Source organism: Myxocyprinus asiaticus, chromosome 22 (assembly GCF_019703515.2).
Source record: "Myxocyprinus asiaticus isolate MX2 ecotype Aquarium Trade chromosome 22, UBuf_Myxa_2, whole genome shotgun sequence".
Classification (NCBI taxonomy): Eukaryota; Metazoa; Chordata; class Actinopteri; order Cypriniformes; family Catostomidae; genus Myxocyprinus; species Myxocyprinus asiaticus.
Window position 1 is genome coordinate 19,742,728 of NC_059365.1, and position 17,704 is coordinate 19,760,431.

Sequence of the window (17,704 nt, forward strand, 5' to 3'; positions counted from 1 at the left end):
TTACCCTCAGGTTACCCTCAGGGGAGAGTGGAGACTCCACCCTCAGGTGGTCCAGCTGATTTGGAGTCGATTTGACAGGCACAGGTGCACCTGTTCGCCTCCCAAGAATCCTCCCCATTGCCCGCTCTGGTACGCCCTGACCGAGGCCCCCCTCGGCATAGACATGCTGGCACACAGCTGGCCCCCTGGCATGCGCAAATATGCGTTTCCCCCAGTGAGCCTGCTTGCATAGACCCTGTGCAAGGTCAGGGAGGACGAGGAGCAGGTTGTCCTGGTAGCACCCTACTGGCCCACCCAGACGTGGTGTTCGGACCTCACGCTCCTCGTGACAGCTCCCCCCTGGCGAATTCCCCTGAGGAAGGACCTTCTTTCTCAGGGACGGGGCACCATCTGGCACCCGCGCCCAGACCTCTGGAATCTCCATGTCTGGCCCCTGGATGGGACGAGGAAGACCTAAGTGGTCTACCACCCACGGTGGTAGACACGATCACTCAGGCTAGGGCCCCCTCTATGAGGCGCCTGTATGCCTTTAAGTGGCGTCTGTTTGCTAAGTGGTGTTCTTCCTGACGCGAAGACCCCCAGAGATGTGCAGTCGGATCAGTGCTTTCCTTCCTGCAGGAGAGGCTGGAAGGGAGGCTGTCCCCTTCCACCTTGAAGGTGTACGTTGCCGCCATAGCAGCACACCATGACGCAGTCGACGGTAAGTCCTTAGGGAAGCATGACCTGATCATCAGGTTCCTAAGAGGCGCCAGGAGGCTGAATCCCTCCAGACCGCGCCTCGTTCCCTCATGGGATCTCTCCGTAGTTCTTCAGGGTCTACAGAGAGCCCCCTTTGAGCCTTTGCAGTCAGCCGAGCTTAAGGTACTCTCCTTGAAGACTGCCCTCCTGACTGCGCTCACTTCCATCAAGAGGGTAGGTGACCTGCAAGCGTTCTCTGTCAGCAAAACGTGCCTGGAGTTCGGTCCAGGTTACTCTCACGTGATCCCGAGACCCTGACCGAGCTATGTGCCCAAGGTTCCCACCACCCCTTTAGGGACCAGGTGGTGAACCTGCAAGTGCTGCCCCAGGAGGAGGCAGACCCAGCCCTGTCGTCGCTGTGTCCGGTGCGCGCTTTACGCATCTATTTGGATCGCACGCAGAGCTTTAGAATCTCCGAGCAGCTCTTTGTCTGCTTTGGTGCACAGCGGAAAGGAAGCGCTGTCTCCAAGCAGAGGATCGCCCACTGGCTCATTGATGCCATAACTATGGCATATGTCACCTAGGACATGCCGCCCCCGGTAGGGCTACAAGCCCATTCTACCAGGGGTGTAGCGGCTCCCTGGGCCCTGGCCAGGGGTGCCTCTCTAACAGACATTTGCAGAGCAGCGGGCTGGGCAACACCCAACACCTGTGCAAGGTTCTACAACCTCCGGGTGGAACCGGTTTTGTCCCAGGTAGTGGCACGCAACACAAGCGGATAAGCCCGGGATAGCTGGCTGGGTTTATCGCTTGCACATAGCGCTTTCCACCTCCCTTGGAGCTGAAGATGTGCGTCATTAATTCCCAGTAGTGTTCACAAACTTTGTTCCCTGGTTGACTTCCTCCGAGCCCTGTGGCAGTCGAGTTTTCGGAGAGACTCGCTGCCAGCCCAGTACACACGCTAACTAAGAGCCCTGTTCTGGGGTAGGTGCTCCGCATGTGGCGGTTCCCTGTAAGGCTAACCCCATGCGATTATATATCTTCCGCTAATTTGTTTCCCTGATGGCAAACTGCATCTTCCTTGGGCAGAGCCCCTCTGCCCCAGTCTCCATGTTTGTAGTAACTCCTCCCCCATTGGGCAGGATCTACCTTGAAGACTCCCAACATGGTTGGAAAGACCATGTGACGTATTTTTCCACTTAAATATCCCCCCCCCTTTGGGCGAGGTGTGGTCTCTGTGTTGTCTTCCCCTTGGGAGGGACACCCCCCGACTAGACCTGGCGGCCCAGCCCGATAATCCCCTTCTTTTTTAGGGAGTGGAAAAAAAGAAGGGGAAAACAGGCCACGACTGGGTTAAGCCTGTCTCTATCTTTTGGGTAGTTGACTTGTCCCCAAAAAGGGCCATTCGACACTCATAACTATGTTGGGGGAGGTTACGTGTTGACCTGGTGTGCTGGCTATGAGGCACACAGTAGTCTGCCCACCAAACACCACCAGTTCACGTAACACAGTTCAGCCAGTTGTGGCGTTTCGTATAGGGACCCCTAGTGTCACTACATCGACACAATGTCGAGTGAGTGACAGATAGGGAACGTCATGGTTACTTGTGAGGAAGAAGCTTGTCACCTCATGGATCTTGTTAGTTCCATTGTCCAGGATTATTTCATCAAAGGTCTTCACACTTGCTGGGCGGATCTTGATGTTCCTGAAACATCAAATATTCCACTTCAGATCAGTTCAGTATCATGATATCATCATCATAACAAATATATGAAACACACCAGAGTTTGAGGGATGTGTGTGGTATGGCAGTTTTATAGAAGTATGTTCTGTGCTGCATAGTTTTTATTTATTTATTTAAATTTAATTAAATAAAAAAGTAAGGAGTAAAGTGATAGCTCTTTAATTCAGCTTTAGGGACAATAGGCATTGCAGTATTTCAACACTATTCTCTATAAATATACATGCAGGACCTGTGGAAATACAAGAGCTGAACAAATATTTTCTTAAGTAGGCATAAATCCTAAAAACTGCATTTGTTGTAAAAGAGGAAATTCCTTTAGGGGCCCTTAATGCTACGAGGTTCCTTCCCATGTGCCTAACGGTGAGCAAGTCTTATCAAAATCCAGTGCTTTTCCTTTGCCCTTTGCCATGCACTAAGTGCTCAACTGAAGGCCGCTGTGGTGAGGTGTAGTGCATGTTTGGTTGGAACAAGAAAATGTATGGAAACCAGAATGTGTAGGGAACAACTTTATTTACAAAAAACAATAGAGGAAATGTCCTAAAAAGCATTAAGGTGTCCTCATGAACAATGAAGTATATATGCACAATTTCTCTACAAATGAACAAACAAGAACTTTATGATCAACTGGGCCATCAGAGTTTAAAAGGGGGCTATTGGAGATTATATTTGAATCATGGTAGCTACTCTGTACACGACTCTGATAAGTATAAGGACATAACTGTTTTATTAATCCCTGAAGATAAAGCCATCTTACCAAGCCGTCCCTGAGTCTCTAAGAGAGACAGGTCTGGTAGAGGTCTCCTCTGTAGCGCCCGGGTTTGAGGGATCGTCTTTGGTCAACAGGGTGTTGATTGGGATGTAATGCTTTCCCTCCTGAGAGGCAAAAAGTGTTTAAATAATCTGTCTATTTTAAAACAGTGACATCACTACACATCTGTTATTACAAATCTCTACAGAAATCTGCAGGGGAATGTGTGAATATGTTTTATTGGGAATGATGTTATTTGGGGCAGTCTGAGAAGCCCATTAATCCTGGTTCTTTAAGTGAGATGGAGAAAGATGTAGTTTGGATGCTTCCAATTCAGATGGCTTTGAGTACATTTTGATCTGGTGAGTAGTTTTTAGAGAGACCATATGTCCTCTTCTCACCATATTATCAATTAGTCACTTTCCTTTCTTATGCGTGTTTGAACTAAGCAAATGTATCAGAACAAACCATCAAAAGTTAAACTGAGATTATGGATTTTGTATCTATTTCTTCTTGTCTTTAAATCCTGCTGATTAGCCCAGTGCAAAATGCAAGTTGCACTATTTAAGCATTTAAACAGAGGACACATTTTTTTGTTTGGTCTATGAAATACAATTTGTAATGGTTTTAATATTTTAGGTATAACTAAGAACACAGGATTTGTGTTTGCAAATACATTAACTGAGCACTTTATTAGGAACACCAGTACAACTACTTATTAATGCAATTATCTAATCAGCCAATCATGTGGCAGCAGTGCATGAAATCATACATAAAATCATACATAAAATCATGCAGATACATGCAGATAAAATCAAGCAGATACAGGTCAGGAGCTTCAGTTAATATTCACATCAACCACCAGAATGGGGAAAAATGTGATGTCAGTGATTTCGACCGTAGCATGATTGTTGTTTCTAGACGGGCTGGTTTGAGTATTTATGTAACTACTGATCACCTGGGATTTTCACTCACAACAGTCTCTAGAGTCTCTAGAGTGGTGCCAAAAACAAAAAACATCCAGTGAGCGGCAGTTCTGCGGAAGGAAACGCCTTGTTGATGAGAGAGGTCAACGGAAAATGGCCAGACTGGTTTGAGTGGACAGAAAGGCTACGGTAACTCAGATAACCACTCTGTGCAATTGTAGTAAGCAGAATAGCATCTTGGAATGTACAACACGTCGAACCTTGAGGCGGATGGGCTACAATAGCAGAAGACCACGTCGGGAACTTTATTAGGATCATAGTGTTCCTAATAAAGTGCTCAGTGAGTGTATATTGTTCTAGTGTTGCATTTGTTTTTGCTGTAACATACAATACACATTACTTTCGAGTTTGGTGACCTTGCATAATTTTAGTAAATCCCCTTTACAGTCACTCTGAACTCTCCCTCTTCATATTGTCTGTTTATTTCTCCAAACAACGGCAATGTTACCCGTGCCAATTTCACAATACAGGTGACTCATTCACTGCATCAGTGACTAATTGTTAAAGGGAGTTTGCAATGACAGTATGACATAATTTCCCTGTGTAGTGGTAGAAAGGATCTCACATCCCATGAAATACTTGTGGTTTTGCTGTAGTTTGAGTCTCTCCTACAATGTGTATTTAAATTCTAAATGAAGGTTATGGGAAAGACATTCAAGAATAATGAAGTGAACCCCACAGGTTATCTTCAGCACTTACCTGCTGCACACTAGCTTGAAGCAGATCTCCAAGCCTCTCTACTAGTTCTGTGAAAGTGGGCCTCTGGGATGGTTCTCCATGCCAGCAGTCCAGCATGGTCTGATATCTATTGACAACACATGTACACAAGCATAAATTTGGAGGTAAAGACAAGTTTCCTTATATTATTCTATAATGAACATTGCAGTTCTTCCACTGCTACCCAAAACCTCATGAGTTATACTCTCTGCCCTGACCTCTAGGTTCTGTCTGAAAATGTGGCTTTATCCAATTATGTCCAGTCATCAGTAATAGTTTGTGCGTGACATGGGGAGTGAGGGTGAGTTTTTTCATTTACACTGTTCTCAGTGTGAATGCTTTTGTTGAGAGGAACTTCCTCTTACTTTAGATGAGCTGTCAGCATCTCTCCCCATGAGAGACGTCTGAGATCCTTTATTGGATTTTGAAATGGCCTGCAATGGTTAAGTTTAACTGAAGGCTAAGTTTCAGCTGTGAAACACTGGGGCATCAATGCACCGACCTAGTATTTGAGTAAATGATCATGGGCGATGATTGAGCTCTATCCCGTTTAGACTGTGGTGTTGCCCTCACAGGTCCTTCCTTAAATAAACAAAGCCGGTTACCCATGAAGCTCCCTGATTCCTTCTGATTAGCACAACATAGGGCAATTTGGAGAAGGGAAAAATGACTACTAGTTGATGACTCATTATTTCCTTAAACTAATTATCTAATAAATACATCTGGGTTTGGATTCAGTAGTCATTAGAGAGGAGGTATTCATCTCGTGGGCTGTGGAGAAGATTAGATGGAGGAAGCTGGACTTCTAAAATGGTTATTTTAATGAATCCAGATGGAGCAACTCCTTACACCAACAGGAAGTCAAGAAAAATGGCAACCTGTTGGTTCTCCTCAAATCAGTCTCCTCAAATCACCAGGATGCTCTGTATCCCCTCAAAGCTGCGATCACGCTTATGGCGTAGTTTTCATGGAGACAAATTAGGAAGTATATTAACGGAAGCCAATGGACACTTTTCACAGACTGTGATGGCAAATTTCCACCTTAATTTAGAACCGAGCAGTTTCCATTGCTGAACCATGCTGTTCCGTACCATTACGTGTTCGTTGACACTGTACGTACTGTTTCTTTTTCCACTGTGGTGCTAGAAAATCGTAATTAAAATGGATTGACTTGGCAAGTGACCAATCATGAGTTGACACATCAGTAAAGCAGTTCCAGCAGCATGGTTCTCTGTCCTAAATACGGTTAGCTAACCTTGATGAGAAATCAGGGCTGGGAATGGTTTGTAATCTTACTGTACCAAACCTTGTGGAAGTGGAAATGTTGAAATAATGCTACTGGAACTGTTACTCACCATGCTTAGAACAGTTTGGCCTGAAGGTGGAAAATGATATAATTCTTTGTGTTATATTATTCTGGCATTAATTTAAAAAACTAGTCAACACTACTATGATGGGTTTTCAAGTAAATTTGGCACCTTTCTCTTTTTTGACTGTCTTACTCTATCTTTCTCTATGTTTTTCCTCTTTTGGAAAGTCATAGTAACGCTAGAGTGGATTTTAATCTTTTGCTGTTGGAGCAAATGGGAGCACAAAAATAACATTTGCTATGGTCTCCGTGTTTCAAACCCAGAAATTTAAAAAGGGTCTATGGCATTTAGTCCAACTTATTGATTATTCATGAGCCTGCATGGGAACCAGTCCTTCCTGTAATGAATGGGGTGTCATGTATGTTCTTGAGAGGTTGAATCAGTCTGGACAGATGACTCTAGCAGGTCAAATTCCTGATTTAAGAGTTGCTAGACCAACGGAGCAGATTTACTACTTTCCCTCCCTCATCCTTTTTTTTTTTATTACATTTTTATTTTATTTTTTATTTTCTCCCCTTTCCTCCCCAATTTGGCATGCCCAATTCCCACTACTTACTAGGTCCTCATGGTGGCGCGGTTACTCACCTCAATCCGGGTGGTGGAGGACAAGTCACAGTTGCCTCCGTTTCTGAGAGAGTCAGTCCGCGCATCTTATCACGTGGCTCGCTGTGCATGACACCACGGAGATGCACAGCATGTGGAGGCTCATGCTATTCTCCGCGATCCACGAACAACTTACCACGTGCCCCATTGAGAGCGAGAACCACTAATCGCGACCACGAGGAGGTTACCCCATGTGACTCTACCCTCCCTAGCAACCGGGCCAATTTGGTTGTTTAAGAGACCTGGCTGGAGTCACTCAGCACACCCTGGACTCGAACTTGCGACTCCAGGGGTGGTAGTCAGCATCAATACTCGCTGAGCTACCCAGGGCCCCTCATCATTTTCATAGCTCACAATAGGGAAGGTTGGGTCAGGGCCACTCTCAGGGTCAGGGATAAAGTACTGTTTAACCCTTCAGTCAGAACATAACTTGACCAATGTCTATAGTCTGTTGAAGAATGGCACACGTAGTGGCATATGTGTTCTCAGTGCTACCTCCTCCAAAACAAAAGGCAGGTGATGCAGTATTTTACATTAACCCTTATCTTCAATGTTAGTTGACAAGTTCTTTGAAGCTGAAGGAAAGAATTTTGAACACCGTTTACACCTGGTATTAAGATGCAATTCGGGCGATTCAATCATAAGTGGTCAGCGCTAAATACAGATCTAAATGGGGTCTAAAACATATTGTGATTGGATCACAAAAACCACATACGGAGGTAGTCAAAAATGCATGTGATCACATCACATTTGAGGTGTAAAAGCTTTTCCATCCTGTATGCGTCGCAGAGAGCAGTGAAGCTACGCTACAGAGTTTTAAACTTTGCCGGGTATGTGCTGCTTAAAAATAAAAAACATCCTATTGGAAAACATATGAGATACATACAAGAACTTCACAGATCTTCTTCAGCGCATCTGATATCAACATACAGAAACACAGATGAGAAGCATGCACATTTGAAGCTTAACTAACACAAGTAACCCACTAAAACAATGGGCAATTTTGCTTTAAATGTTGCGTTTGTGCTTATATAAAATTTTAACTGCATCTAGGGAAACAGCATGCCAGTTTTGTTTGCGCTTTGCTTGTCTTTTCTGGCTTTTTCATGGTTTATTATCATGGAGTAACACAATGACAGTGATTGATGTATGTCGGCATGAAACAGAGATCCTCCCCTTGAAATCCGAACACAAGTGGTCAAAGGAGACACATTTGAGCAACTAGGTGTAAACAGCCATGCATTTTGCCTGAGCACATGCGATCGGATCGGATTTTGAGGATAGAAGGCTGTGATTAGAAGAGCTGCATTCAACCAGATACCCAACATTTAAACCCTGAGATCTGGACTGCATTTTGCAGGTCATCTCCAATACCATCTTCCATGACCACTTGTTATGTCCAATTGGCTAGACCTGGCATGTGTGATTGCAAATGTAAGGCAACTCACATTATGTTACGTTTTAAAACATAAATGCTCTGTTCAAGTTTCCAAATGTATAAGACACTGACGTATGAGGTCACCATTATTTTGCCATGTAAGATATGCTCTTGGAACAACATTCCTTTCAAAGATTCATGGTCTTAACCCCATCCCTCCTCTTAACCATAACCTATACCTAAAATTAGAGGGAAATAATAGGTTTATAAGAACGGTGTACAAGCCCTAGCCCTAACCTTAACATTAACCCTAAACCTAACCCTAAAATCTGATTGGTTAATAAGAATGTTGTTCCAGGACTACAAGGATGTTGATTCAGGAACATATGTGATGCAGTTACAATATATCAGATATGAAAAATGACCATCCTATTCGAGCCCACAGTTTTGAAACAAAAATTAAGTACAGTGTTTAGGAGACAGCAGTAGGGGTTCTGATTGAAAACAGGCACAGAAGGCTTTTCTCCTATATATTCTCTCTCAGTCTACGCCCTTATACTAAGGCGATTCAGTTCTCTTCTCCCATTTAAAGGTAACCGTAATCTGAAGTTGTCTACACCACTTCCATTCCACATTTAAAACTGATCATGACCCCTTCTCTCATATATTTTTACATCTGAAAACTTTTTGATTTTGTTTTGGCTCAATGGGAGTTTCTTGCCTGTGGGCTTCCCTGTCTGATGCCCAGGGGCCCTGCCACTGTGTTTGGCCACCCCGTGCTGCCAAGGTAGGTCAAAGCCTTTAATGTGAGTTTCAATTTCAGCTGCATTGGTGCAAGTTAGTAATGAATCCCTAGCACACATCAACTGCACTATAAACTAGCTGCCAATCAGAAGCTGCTCTCCATTTCTTCCACTCAGCAAATAATTGTTCTGTTTCCATTTAGGGCTTCAGTCTTCTTTCAAAGCAATGAAATTAGATATTTTTTCTCTTTTCAACTGTAATGATAGGAGCAGATTTTATTTCCCAAGAGAGAAGGTATCTGCTAATAACCCCAAAGTGTTTTGTATGGGGTTATAGAGAGAGGTGAAGTACCGTTTATGCTCACTTAGTTTGTTTAAAACTTCTGGCATTACACAGAAAAAAAATCTACTAACAAATATTTAAGTAAAGAAACACTTTAAAAATTCACATATACATTCGGTACAGTGGTATGTGAATCAAGCCACATCTACTTACAGTCTGTAACATACTTTTTCACCTCCTCAAAGTAAACAGCATACTCAGTATAGCAGTTGTTAAAGGACTGTAACCACTGTAGATTTTGAGGGGGATGCCACAATAGTCAGATTATTTGTCGATTAAATGGTTTATTCAATAGTCGACTCTTTCCCCCCAGTACTGAATTAGTTCTTACATCTTTGAATTGCTATACAAGAATTACTTTCATTGTTGACAAATCACTTTCAAATCAGGACTGTCTGACATCAGTGAGCGATACTTACATTTCAGAGGAGGAGTATTCAGGAGCTTTCATCCTGGTGCCCTCCTTCAATCGGCAGCAGAATTCCTCATCTATGTGTAAGCCAGGGTAAGGGGAGGCACCTGGGGAGAAGAAAGAGAAAAATGGGGTTATCAAGACTTTTTCAGAGCTTTGGCCACTTCAAAGGGCCTGACAAGAAACTCACTTAACTGTGAAGTGGGTTGGTAGCAAAGAGAGATCAATGGAAAAGAGCTGGATAAATCACAATCAGCATGAGAGGGGCATTTTGGTCTGCTGATGAAGACAGCCGACTAAACTTGGAAACTTTATAATTCAGTAGTGTTTCTGGTGTAAACAGCTTTAGACAAAGATGGCATGAGTTTGCAGACTTGTTACTGTTGGGACTTTGCTGCACACTTGCAAAAATCATGATTCATGAAATAATATTTTCCTGTACTTGACTGAAATCCTTTAAATAATATCTGATAACCACAAAAGTAAGCGGATTAGAAAAAAATGAATCTCAGAAAGGGTCAATTTTTCCTTAAACTATAATCTAAACCACCCTCTGACATAGATTAGGTAGTCATTAAAAACAAATACATTAATAGCATTCTAAATCTCCTGCAACTTTGGGAAAAGTCTGGAGTATATGTGGAGTGCCTACAAAAACAGGGACGAGAAATCCAAATCCACAACACAAAGCTTGAGAGTGTACTTTGGGTGCGGTGCAAACTTTCATCCCATGGTCAATATCAAGTAGCAATAATCATTTTTCTAAACTTTTCATGTTCATCTATTTGACACCAACTAGGTCAGGGCAACTCAGTATTAGTGACAGCTCCAAATCATCAGTCAAGTCCTAAGAATATCATTTTTTAATGTATTATTTATAAGCTGTTTTCCTAAAGTTGCTTTATATTAACATGCAAATGGCCCCCCCACTATTTTCCCACACAGGATTCATTGCATCCGTCATAGTAACAGTGTGAATGTAGAGTTTGGGGAATTTTACTGTGGTTTCTGGTTCAGAAAAGATATTTCATTACAAATGTTGAATAAATAGCTGAGCAGAGAAATCAACCTTATAAAAATACAATGTTTCAAGAGAAGGTATAAGTGTTTCAGGTAAATATCTTCAAAAATCATGTAAATTACCTAGAAACTTGCATAAAAAATAAATAAATTTAAAAAATGGTCCCTGACAGACAGACCAGACAAACACTGGAATTATTCTGAAGAATCGCAGAGCTTTTACAAGGGGACCAAAGCCATAGTTCACAATATATGATTAAAGGTTATATAACCATTTTCATATAGGGGGCTAACATTTACATTGAATGGTAAACTGGTAACTGTGGGTTTGCATTACCAGTTGGGAGGGAAACCTGATTAAATGAGAGGTGATTCTTCTGTTTTACGACCTCAGTTGAAGATTAAAAAACACACTGCTGCCGAAGCTCACTGATTTTGTACTAGCAGAATGAACATTGTTTTTTTTAAGCTGACAATGCAATCCTTTTTTCCCTTAAGGAAATTTTAACAGAAACTGACAGTTATTGCCCGCTACATCATGAAGAGATTGATAGGGCAGGGCACCTCATGAGCTGCCAGTGTTCTGCTAGGTGTCTTTGATTGAGTACGATCCAAGTTAATGTTCTTTTGATTTGGATGGAGCACAGCATACGCTGAGCTGCCTTCCTAACCATGTGTTTAACTTTGAATTGGGGTGCTGAATCCTGTCTGGGTTTTTTTGCTTTGTGTAAAATTCACCGAACCAGTAAAGCAAACAAACAAAGTCTAGGTCTAGGAGATGTCTGTATAGAAAAAGGAAAGGAAAACCCAACACTTTGTTGTTTTGGAAAACATCAGAGCAGACAACATTGTTCCAAGAACTGTATGCCAAAATTCATAAAAGCTTGAAATTATTCTTTGATAATTTCATAATCTAATCTCCCTTAAATCAAGATGTTTGGTGATAAGAGACAGCAGTGTAAAAGAAAATATTAGAGAGTATTTTAAGCCAAATTGCTTTATGTTCCTGCACTATGATCTACTGAAATGATGGAGTAATGCTGTATGTGTCCCCCAAATGAATAGGTGAATGCAGAGGATGTGAGTTACTCTCTTAGGACAGCTTTGGTTTTTACCCAGAGAGAAGATCTCCCACATAAGCACTCCGAAAGACCACACATCACTCTGAGTGGTATAGATCTTGTCAAATATTGCCTCTGGCGCCATCCACTTTAAGGGAAGTCTGGCCTGTGAAAAGGGCAGGAAATAAGCGTACCATGTTAGAGCCCTCCTCACCTGTGTAGTAACCAATCCAAATATTATTTCAAATTTTAAAACATGCAGCTTATAAAATACAGTCTATTTGATTATATAATCATTATGACATCTTGGCATACTCTTGACCACAAGAAAACAACCATTAACCAGAATAATATTATTTGGGCTTTTAAAATGACTAGCAGCATGCCAAAGACTCTTGGCATCAACAGAATTATTATATCCTCTTCCAGATGAACATTACCATGTCAGTGGTTTTGGATTCTTATCATGCTTGTCCATCACACTATGTTGTTTTGAAACACAGTGTGTGTTTTATACAGGACGATTCATTACAGAATATAACCGTGACAGATCTGAAGTAATTGGTCAATTTCAAAGTAGATAATATTCCACACTTACGTCTCCTTTGCGGACATAGTCTGGGTCCTTGTATACATCTCTTGCAAGTCCAAAATCACAAATCTTCACTACGTTGTTTTCGGACAACAGGATGTTACGTGCGGCCAGATCACGGTGAATACACTTGGAGAATTTAAAGAGAGATCCCATAAGATTATGTAAGCAATATATTTGTGAATGGTAATGTACAGTCAGACGGTCATTATCGTAAAATGAATCCTGACAGGGTGGTCAGGTCTCGAGTTGTTATTTTGTGATAATGACTTATGACATGACTACTTACCAAATAAATAAATGGACATGAAATATTGATTTGAGTTGAAAGAGATTGAGAGATTGAGGAAAGAGATTGGTTGTCAAGGACAAAGGACATACAATTTAGCAGTCATTATACACAACTATATGACCGCAGAATGCTGAGACTAAACAATCAGAATCAAGTATTCCAGAGAGCCGTGTAATAACTATATTCACTTTATTGTAAAACCATGATATAATGTGCCCAATTTAAATACTTTTTGGCTTAGGAAAAGTATAGTTTGTGTTGAAGATGCGATTTTGTGTATTATTTGAACCATGTGTGGCAGTGTGCTGTCAGATGAAGCACATGATGGAAAGCTGTGATAATGTAAAACATGTGGAACTGCCATAGGTGAAACTTTGACCTGAGGTGAAATTACACCACAAACATTAAACCGAATATTTAGCATGTGGCATTTAATCTGCTGGATGTGTTTGAATGAGTGCATGTAAGAGACAATCAATTTCAGTACTGGATCAATATTTGGGTTGCGTATTCTGGAATTTTGGACAAAACATCTTGTGTTGCCAAAATAACGAGACTGATTATTACAATAAAACAGAGAAAATCACAACAGTAATAATGTAGAAGGGAAATTAGAGCAAAATAAGCTGACACAACACACAGGGGTTAGAGCTACGTTTTTCATGAAATAATTATGTAGTCGTCAAAGAGGTGATCCTTACTTTTCGTGAAGCCAAGAACTCCATGCCTTTAGCCACTTGAAAGCTGTAGCAAATCAAGTCTTCCAAAGTGAGCACTTTCTTATACAAATCCTCTGGCTCTGCATGAAAAGGGTAAAAGTTTATTAGCAGCAAAATCAAAACCATTGTTTTGTTATGCAATTTTTTAAAAGAATAAACTCTGCAGTAAATCTTAGCCATCTATCAAGTTATCAAGATAAAGACCTTTGTATGTTCTTTCCTTAATCCCTAAATAAAATTAAAATATCTTTGTCTTCATAATCCTGCTGTTTACTACATGCACATCCTTTACAGGGACACAATGAAACATGCATCCTTTATTTAGACGTTGACTGCAGCGTGCGGTTTGTCAATGATACTCAAGTGGGATGCTTGTGGGTGGGTCATCCACCTTAGTAAACAGTTTATCAAACCAGAAATAACAGGCATGGGACAACACAACCCAATGTACCCGCAGCAGACTAGCTCTGCACTGGGGGCAGGAAATTAGAACAAGCTCTGAGCACAGTGGGTGACAGTGGCTCTTACAAAATATCACTTGTATTTATGAATCCCTGAGGAAGCCACCTATCAGATTAAGGGGGGAAAAACAATCAGCAGAGCCTTGAGAGGAGAGAGGGTGGGGTGGAGATGAGACAGGGGTGAGAGGGAGGAGGGGTCAGGGAAGGAAGACACTCAGCCACTACCTTCCTCCTCTTCCTCCGAGTCGCAGTAGCTCTTATCTTCAATGAAGCCGGAGCTGGCTGAACTTCCGGTGCTGGCCACGCTCTCCAACCTGCGTTTGATGAGCTCACTCAGATCACACCCAGAGCTCAAACGCAGAGCCTTACCATCCTGAGACTGTGATAAAACATTCCAGTCAATACTTAGCGTCAAGTCACATCAATGTTCAAATTAGCAAGATTCTTTACTACTTACCTTGTAAACGACAAAGTCACCCCTCTTACTCCTCAAGTAGTTGGAAAGGTTTCCATATTTGCAATATTCCACAATTATCATTAATGGACCTACACCAAATAAATAATGACACATTTAAAAAATGGAGAGAAAAGAAGATAAAAAAGAATAACATTTTTACGTTGGCAGGATCAAGGTTGAATTTGTCCTTACCTCCACGCTTTGTGCAGGCTCCTAGCAGATTGACCACATTAAGATGATGGCCAATATGGATGAGAATCTTTAGTTCAGACATTAAAGCTTTCCACTCATTATTTGTAGCTCCCGCTGTTGACAGAAGACAGGACATTGAGAGGAGAAGAAAAGAGAAAAAACTAATCAATGGAATGTTTTACAAGGTCGGAAATATTTTTGTTTGGAAATATGTTTGTAAAAATGATGTGTATGTTATGTTGAGGTGGTCTCACTAAAAGCATGCTGTTGCATTTCTTTTTCTGTAATTAACATTTTTTATTGATTCAAAGAAAAAATACAACAGAGAAAAACACAACATATACACACCGAACCAACATTTAACTTTTAACCCTCATTAACATCCCTCCCCAAACACCAACCCCACCCTACCCCAAAGAACACCCCTGTGGTCACATAAAATAATACACACACACAAACAATAAAATAAAAAATAAATAAATAAAAATAAATAAAAAAATTAAATATATAATAAACATGCAGAATTAAACTGAAAGTCTCCCTCCTCATCCCTTCCCCTAGAGTCCTCCAAAACTGCCAAATACCTACCCCACTTCCTGAAAAATAAGTCCTTCAGCCCCAGCCGTCCATCTATCATCTTTTCATAAGCCGCCACCCTCCAAATCTCCGCACACCACTCCAGAAATGGTGGCGCTCCGTCTGACTTCCATCCCCTTAAAATAATTTGTCTGCCAATCATCATGCCAGTCAGAACCCAATTTTTTATATATTTGTCCCCCGAATTTATAACTTCCCCATCGCCCAAAATGCAAAGTCTGGGGCAAAGTAAAATCTGAGTGCCCAGAATGTCATGCAAATAATTCTGAATCTTTAACCAAAAATCTTGGATCTTAACGCATCCCCAAAAAACATGGGTTGTGTCTCCAACTTCTGATTGGCATCATCAGCAGGTGGGTGTGTCTTTAAGACCAAGCCAATATAATCTAGAGGGGGTCCAATAAATGTAAAATGATAAATTGCATAAGGCGAACCCTTGCATCTCTAGATGCAGACTTGACATTTTTCAGAATCTTAGTCCACACTCCATCCTCCAATACCAAATTCAAATCTTTCTCCCATAATCTCTTAACAGAAGTTCAAGCTCCATCCCCCATACTCTGAATTAACAGGGAGTAGTACACTGATGCCTATGACCTTTTCCAAAAGCCGCAATCACCTCTCCCAAAGCATCTGCCTCCTCAGGGGGGTGTGTGCTACTCCCAAAAATAGTACAAAGCATGTGGCGCAATTGTAAATACCTATAAAACTGAGGTCTGTGGATCCCAAAATGTTATGACCAAGTCTTCAAACGATCTCAACACTCCACTTTCATATAGGTCACCGAGTGTAGCAACCCACTCTGGCCCAGCAGAAAGGGGACTTGCCAATACATTCTTGGGTTCTGACATATGCTCGAGGCAACATTTAAATAAGTGTCCAATTTAAACAATCTGGACACTTTTGTCCATACCGAGTGTAAATGTGAAATAACGGGGTGTAACTTAACTTTTCCGATTAGTTTGATAGAGATGCTTTGTAATGGCGAAATAGGGGCAAGAACTGCCTGTTCAATAACAAACCAGGGAGGGGCTTTCTCAGGTGGAAGTGAACAATGAGCCAAATGTCTGAGACTGAACGCATAGTAATAAAACAAAATCTTGGGTAGACCTAGCCCTCCTTTGTCAATCGGCCTATGTAACTTATTAAAATGCAATCTGGGCCGTTTACCATTCCAAATGAAGGACTTCGTTATGCTATCAAATTGCTTGAAATAAGAGAGGGGACATCTACAGGGAGAGATTGTAGCAGGTAGTTAAATTTTGGAATACAATTCATTTTAATAACATTTAACCTTCCCAATCATCGATAAATGTAATGAAGCCCACCTGTCCACATCGCTCGAAAACCTGTTTATTAAAGGGTCAAAATTAACACTAACTAAATCAGACAAATTTGCTGGGAATAAAATCCCCAAATACTTAATGCCCTGTTTGGGCCATTGGACGGCGGCCGGCTGGAAAGCCGTTACTGGAGCGGCTACTGTCAGAGCCAAAGCTTCGGATTTAGATCAATTAACTTTGTATCCTGAGAACTTGGAAAAGGAATTAATAATTCTGTGGAGGCAAGGCATAGATCTAGTAGGTTCAGAGACAAATAATAAAATATAATCTGCGTAAAGCAGAAGCTTATACGCCACACCTCCTGCCACCATCCCTGGAAAATCATCCTCCCCCCTTATCACGGCTTCTGTTGGTTCCAGGGCAAGACAGAACAATAAAGGGGAAAGAGGGCAGCCCTGCCGAGTGCCCCTATCCAGAGTAAAATAATCTGAAATTAATCCATTTGTTTGTACCGCTGCTACAGGGTGTCCATAAAGTGACTTAATCCAACCAATAAATGTACTAAATGTAGCCAAAAGCTTCCCTGCTTTGTCACCCGACTCAGAGTATGACTGTCCACTTTCCGCGACAAAATAGTATTATATCTATATTTCAATCGGGTCAATTCTCTGAGGCCATCAGCTGACATACAGCGCTTCAGCTCTGCCTCTGCACTTTTAATATTCTCTTCCAACTCTACGAGTTCTTGTGCTTTGGATTTTTTTGATGAATGAGGCATACTGTATGATCCGACCCCTAAGAACCGCCTTAAGTGCCTCCCAAGCCACGCCCACAGAGGATACTGAGGACCAGTCGGTCTCCATATAAACATTGATTTCAGTCTTTAACATTTGTTGGAAATCAGGATTTTGCAAAAGGGACACATTAAGGTGCCAACTATATGATTTCTTTTTCTCTGTATATGGCAACACCTCTAAACTCACCAGGGCATGATCTGAGACTAAGATATTTCCAATTGAGCAATCAACAAGAGATGAAATGAGGGATTTGGATATATAAAACAAATTTATTCTAGAATAAATCTTTTGGACTGATGAAAAAAATTTTAGTCCCTACCAGATGGGTTCAAAAGTCTCCAAATATCCAAATATCCGGGGTTTACACACTTTTGCTTCACTGTGATCAAGGACTGAGTCCATCAAAAGATTAAAGTCTCCTCCCAATATTATATCATGAGGGGTGCCAGCGGTTTGCAGCATCCCTTCAAGATCTACAAAAAAGCCCTGATCATCAGCGTTAGGTGCGTAA

The 17,704-nt window shown here is 41.6% G+C and overlaps 1 protein-coding gene and 1 long non-coding RNA gene across 2 annotated transcripts in view; one reads left to right on the plus strand and one right to left on the minus strand.

The window, feature by feature from the left end:
• Nucleotides 1-17,704, plus strand: part of LOC127413283 (uncharacterized) — a 50,292-nt gene that overhangs the window by 12,491 nt on the left and 20,097 nt on the right. The gene's annotated exons all lie outside the window — the stretch shown is intronic.
• Nucleotides 1-17,704, minus strand: part of LOC127413267 (vascular endothelial growth factor receptor kdr-like) — a 90,405-nt gene that overhangs the window by 11,113 nt on the left and 61,588 nt on the right. The window contains exons 19-28 of the mRNA XM_051650248.1: nucleotides 14,517-14,630; nucleotides 14,325-14,413; nucleotides 14,093-14,246; nucleotides 13,389-13,486; nucleotides 12,402-12,524; nucleotides 11,858-11,969; nucleotides 9,730-9,829; nucleotides 4,856-4,961; nucleotides 3,177-3,295; nucleotides 2,305-2,383 (exon numbers count right to left, since the gene is read on the minus strand). Coding sequence (XP_051506208.1) covers nucleotides 2,305-2,383; nucleotides 3,177-3,295; nucleotides 4,856-4,961; nucleotides 9,730-9,829; nucleotides 11,858-11,969; nucleotides 12,402-12,524; nucleotides 13,389-13,486; nucleotides 14,093-14,246; nucleotides 14,325-14,413; nucleotides 14,517-14,630 — 1,094 coding nt within the window. The remainder of the gene's footprint in view (nucleotides 1-2,304; nucleotides 2,384-3,176; nucleotides 3,296-4,855; nucleotides 4,962-9,729; nucleotides 9,830-11,857; nucleotides 11,970-12,401; nucleotides 12,525-13,388; nucleotides 13,487-14,092; nucleotides 14,247-14,324; nucleotides 14,414-14,516; nucleotides 14,631-17,704) is intronic.